This window comes from Dinoponera quadriceps, unplaced genomic scaffold (assembly GCF_001313825.1).
Source record: "Dinoponera quadriceps isolate SergipeBrazil2010 unplaced genomic scaffold, ASM131382v1 scaffold558, whole genome shotgun sequence".
NCBI lineage: Eukaryota > Metazoa > Arthropoda > Insecta > Hymenoptera > Formicidae > Dinoponera > Dinoponera quadriceps.
Genome location: NW_014554665.1, coordinates 90956 through 96018, shown reverse-complemented (window position 1 = coordinate 96018; position 5063 = coordinate 90956). Strand labels below are relative to the sequence as shown.

The 5063-nt window shown below is 48.3% G+C and overlaps 1 protein-coding gene across 1 annotated transcript in view; it reads left to right on the top strand.

Annotated features, from left to right (window-relative positions):
- LOC106740729 (zeta-sarcoglycan) overlaps positions 1–4284 on the top strand; it is a 78520-nt gene extending 74236 nt beyond the window's left edge. The window contains exon 6 of the mRNA XM_014612056.1: positions 1097–4284. Within this exon, the coding sequence (XP_014467542.1) occupies positions 1097–1445 (349 nt within the window). The 3' untranslated portion in view covers positions 1446–4284. The remainder of the gene's footprint in view (positions 1–1096) is intronic.
- The last annotated feature ends 779 nt before the right edge of the window (positions 4285–5063 follow it).

The window sequence follows — 5063 nt, the reverse complement described above, 5'->3', positions numbered from 1 at the left end:
GGGCGAGAGGGGACACAGAACGGAGTTGTACCGCCAGTGCGGTTATTGATAGCGCCGGGCAATTTACAGACGGATTTACGATTACAATAAAACTTTGCTCGCGCGGAAAATTATATTCATAGGATTGGATTTGCGCCAGATATGAAATACCGCGGATCCTACGAGTTCCCGAAGAGGTAGAGCGAGAACGGGGTGGAGACGAGGAGAACGGGGACGAGGGGGGAGAAGCAGGGGGTGAGAGACTGTGGGAGAATAAGGTGGCGGAGTAGACGGTAAAAGAGCAACGGCTGAACGGAGAACGGAGGAGACGGACGAGGCATGGACCGTCTTCTTCCTACGGGTGGGAGAATCGATTATTGCGAGAGTTCGACTTCGAGCCCGGAGTCAATACAGATATTACTCCGTTTCCCCGGAATACTTGGGTATAATGCCGCGCGGTTTACGGCACACAGAGATTTACGGTGTAATCCGCGTCATTGTTGGAACGTAATGCACTGAAATTGAGGTATACGAGTACCCCGGCCGCGGCGCCGTCGGCGAACATCCGTGTCTTACTTTCAATCGTGGAGCTAGGAAACCACCTTGTTACGTTATCGTGAAAATTTCCCCGCGGTATATTCGACAACGACCGCCTGTTATTTCTCATCAATCTTCATCGACTTAGCCGGTAATAACAATAATAACTTTTATTTAGGGAATACCCTTTAACGTGAGTTATAGAAAGATCATAGATGACAGACATAAATTAATCATTGTTACGAAAATAGGGAGTATACGACTATCAGAAAATATGCAATAGATACATTAACGTGAAGTCAAATCGGTAGATAAGTTATTGTGTACAGAAAAGTAGATGCGAATCAGAGCTATAAGTTTTGTGCGCAAAATGGAACTTCTGAAGGTTGTCAATGATCCATGGAAAGAAGTTTACAAAGCATTGAAAGTAACTCCCTCATCCTTTATCCTTGCCTCTTTTATATATTTATGAGGAAGTGTTTTATAGGACTCGTATCTTGTCTAAATTCGACGTTTCTTATATATCAGTCTATCTGATTAACCTTTATTCAAGAAACGACTTTTAATTGTCACGCCACAGGCTCGAGTCAGCGACGAGGACCTTGAAGATCAGCGCTCCCCAACGGGTGGTGATCGAGTCCTGGGCGAACGAGATCTCGGCCTCCTGCCTGACCGATCTGAAGCTGCAGAGCGTTCACGGAGCCATCAGGCTTGACGCAAAGTCCGTCTACATGAAGGGTCTCAAGGCGGCCATCCCGGTGCAAGGACACTCGTCCAGGGAGCAGCAGCAACAGCACTCCGGCAGATCCTCATCCGTTCATCAGAGCCAGAGGGAGACCACCATCTATCAGCTGTGTGCGTGCGCGAGTGGCAAGCTGTTTCTCGCCAGGCCGGATGGCACCTGTCAAGCCGACAAGTCGATTTGCTAATACGACGCGGCTTGACGGCGGTGTATCGCGACAGCGCAGAACGATTCGTTAGGACTAATCGCGGCGGACTACTGTGTGACACGGTGATCCTAGCGAGAGAAAAATGGGAGAGAGAGAGAAAGAGAGAGAGAGAGAGAGAGAGGAAGGGAGCACTGCGATCGGCTATCGGCGCGATCGGGGACGAGGCCTTCATTGGAACACTGCAAACGATATCAAACGAATCTACCGCGTCAAACGGGCGGAAATCTCGAGTGCGACGTATCAGGACATACCTCGTGAGAGAGAGAGAGAGGGAGAGAGAGGACACGGTAAATCGATACAAATAGTCGAAAGCTAATCAATTATTTCGCAGCACTATTTTTCGATGAGCGCGGCGTATGCTGGCGATATACTTTCAAATGCCGGGCACCGCTCCACGGGGACTCCTAGTTTACTCACCGTCTGACGTAGACGCCGACGAGTGGCCCCCGACGTGCACACACACATACACACGTGTCAATTAACCGGTATATTGGATTTCTTTCCGCGATGTATATATATATATATATATATTTTTTTTTTTAATTCTTTTGTTCTTTTTTTTCTGTTGTTTGCTTTCTTTCAGTTTAACATCAATCACGTTTAATTGAGTTGCCATGCCAGAGCGGAATCGGGCGTTGTTGCCGGCTCCGGTCCCGCGTGAGCGCACGTCAATTCGCCCCTATTCACGGTGTTCCGCAGAGCGCGAGCCGATCTTCATCCGCGCGATATTTACACGAACCAGAAACGCGAGACGCGCTCGCTCGCGCGTCGGGGCCGCTTTCTCCCTTCCGGCGGCGTAAAGCGCGCCGTCGTAGATACAAAGAGAATCCTCGCGAGATCTTGACCGGCCGGAAATATTCCCCCACGAAATCGCGGGCTATTCGGGAAATTCTCTCTGAAGAATATTTTCAAGCGCCATTCACCGGGTCTTCCCTTGAACTTTTTCTCTCGCATCACCGCCGCCGGTCAATGCGAGATACGCGGGGGAAAAGAGCGCGAGATTCTCGCCGCGCGTTCGCTTCAAGTTTTTCCTGCGGAAGGCTCGCGGCGCCCGCTATTTCCCCGCCGTGTTGAAGCGCGCGCGCGCGCTCCGCCTGTTTGGCGCGAACTCTGAATTCGGCACGAACTTGTATATTCCCCCCGGTGGGGGCCCTTGGATGTCCATCGGGGATCCGCCCACGGGGATCCTCGTGGGTACCGTGGATAGATCGTATATAATACTATGTGTACGTAGCACTGTCGCCGCGACGCTACCCCGTGATGCACGCATCACCGGACCCGGGTTCTCTCATCGCATTAACGCTGTAAACTGCGCGCGGCTGCGGCACTCGCGCTTCGATTTGTCCCGCGCGATCCCCCGTCGCCGATCGAACGGGGAAAGACGAAAGGGAGGGGGGAAAATAAAAGGAGCAATCGGAACGTGCGTGGCGCTGATCGCGACGTTACACGCGACGCTAACTACGCTAAATGGTACTACACGTGTGATGCTGAACGCGCGCGCGACGCTAAGCGAGTCGGATGTAGGTGGGGATTCGGACCGTCGCAACGCACACAGACCGGCGGGTGACAAATATTACTTGCACCGCGAGGAAAAGCAATTGTTCCGTTTAATTCTGTTTCTTTTTTCCTTTTCTTTTAAATCATGGCCGTCTCGAACTAAGAATATTCTCTTGCGATGTGGTATTGAAATATACTCGTCGCAAGTATCAGAAGAGCTCATTGTCATCTCATTCAAAAGAAGAATTTGTTCCCTTCCCAAGAATATTATAAACTTTATCGAGGAAATGTTAAATCCGGTTGATCGGGATAAATAAACAGAAGCTTTTTAGTTGTAGTGTTCAACTTGATATTGTTGATTATGAAGTATTAAACTTGTTAGGGTTTAGAATGTATTTTAAGTTAGTTTAACGTGCTTGTGATGAACTTATGACATACCTGTAAATGTATACTTGTATCATGTATACTTGTTTCAAGTATTTCACAAGTTCATCATAAATATCAAGTGACACTATAATCTCGAGAGAATGTTCTTCGTTCAAGACAATCATTACTTAAATGAAGGATAACAATAATAGTAACTAATTGCTTCCTTTCGAAGTGCAGGCAATATTTCTCTGTGTGTAACGGCCTCGACACCACGAAGTTGTGTCATTCGAGAACTCCCCGTAAGGAATACAATATGATCTCTAAACAGGTGTAACTTGATGCGTTGGGCCGGTCTGCGTATGTGCGTCGGCGAGACGCGCGATCGCCGTTCAGGCCAGCGCCCGCGGTAAATCGGACAGACGACGACGATCCCACGGTCGTCCCTCTTTTGTTCCCGCTCCGTAGCACCCTCGGCGCCCACCCCTTCGTTCGATACTTTACATCTCCCCCCGGTGTACCGAGTGTACGCCTCGCGCGGCAAAACCACTTGTAGGCAAATCGTTCGTAGCTCCCACAAGCCCGCGCTCTCGGTGCTGGTGGCGCGGGGCCCTTTCAAGGAGATTACTCCTCGCGAATCGCTTACTTCTAACGCGGTGTCTGTTTAACCCGTGCTCCGATACAAAGTAGAAACATTGTTGTAAGTAGGGCGACGGCTGCATCGGGCTGCGTGCGCCGCCGAAAAAGGCGAGAGAAAGAGAGAGAGAGAGAGTGAGTGAGAATAAAAGAGAACGAGAGAAAGAGAGAATGAGAGAGAGAGAGAGAGAGAGAGAATGCGACAGTAGTTTCGACGCATCCGGATCGGATTGCGATCCAGCTTGTACGCTGTACATCGGCCATGTCCATTTATTTATGTATGTGGCAATAAAGTCGTTATTGTTACTATTATTATTAATCGTTGTATTCAATTATTGAACATTGCGTCACCACTGTTACCGAGTCATTTTTCTCCTAATTTTGGATCACACACATTGAACGACGTTATTCTTGCTCTACCTTTAAACATGAAATCTCTTGACAACGCGGAGCAACGTTATAATTACGTCTTTGTTCTTCATCGACGCGGAAAGAACGTTTCTATTAACTAACGTTCCTCGTTTCCGCGTAACAATTTTCGTGATATCGCCGCGAATAAACAAAATACCGTCGTCCGATGTGTGTTATCGCTCCATTAGCTTCGCCATTCTCCTTCCTTCACTCAGTCGGATGCATCTCGTGTTCCCAAAGAGCGCGGTTTTCAGCGGGCTGCAGGTACGTTTGTTTTCTCCGTAATGTGAAACACTCACAAAGGACGAGTGATACACGCACATATTCGCCCATGCTCGATACACATTCTACAGTTCCCACCAATTATAACTCGTATAACTAATAATAAACGTTGTAAGGCTTTTGTTTCGCTTGATAAAAGCGTAAAGTTTCGTAGCAAAATTGCAATTAAAAATTTAACGCCGGCTCTAGTTGAAAATGCAAGCGGCACAATTGGGCTTGTTTGTTTGTGAAAATGTGCGGACGCAGAAGTTTCCAAATTTGCGATTTGCTAAAATACACCCGAGTCCCTGCCCCCCCCCCCNATTAAAATGCGATCGCTCCGGCTCGGAAGGGACGGAACGAAGAAAGAGGGGAGAATAGGGGAAAATAGAAATTTAAATTAGAGAATAATCTCAAGACTAGTTT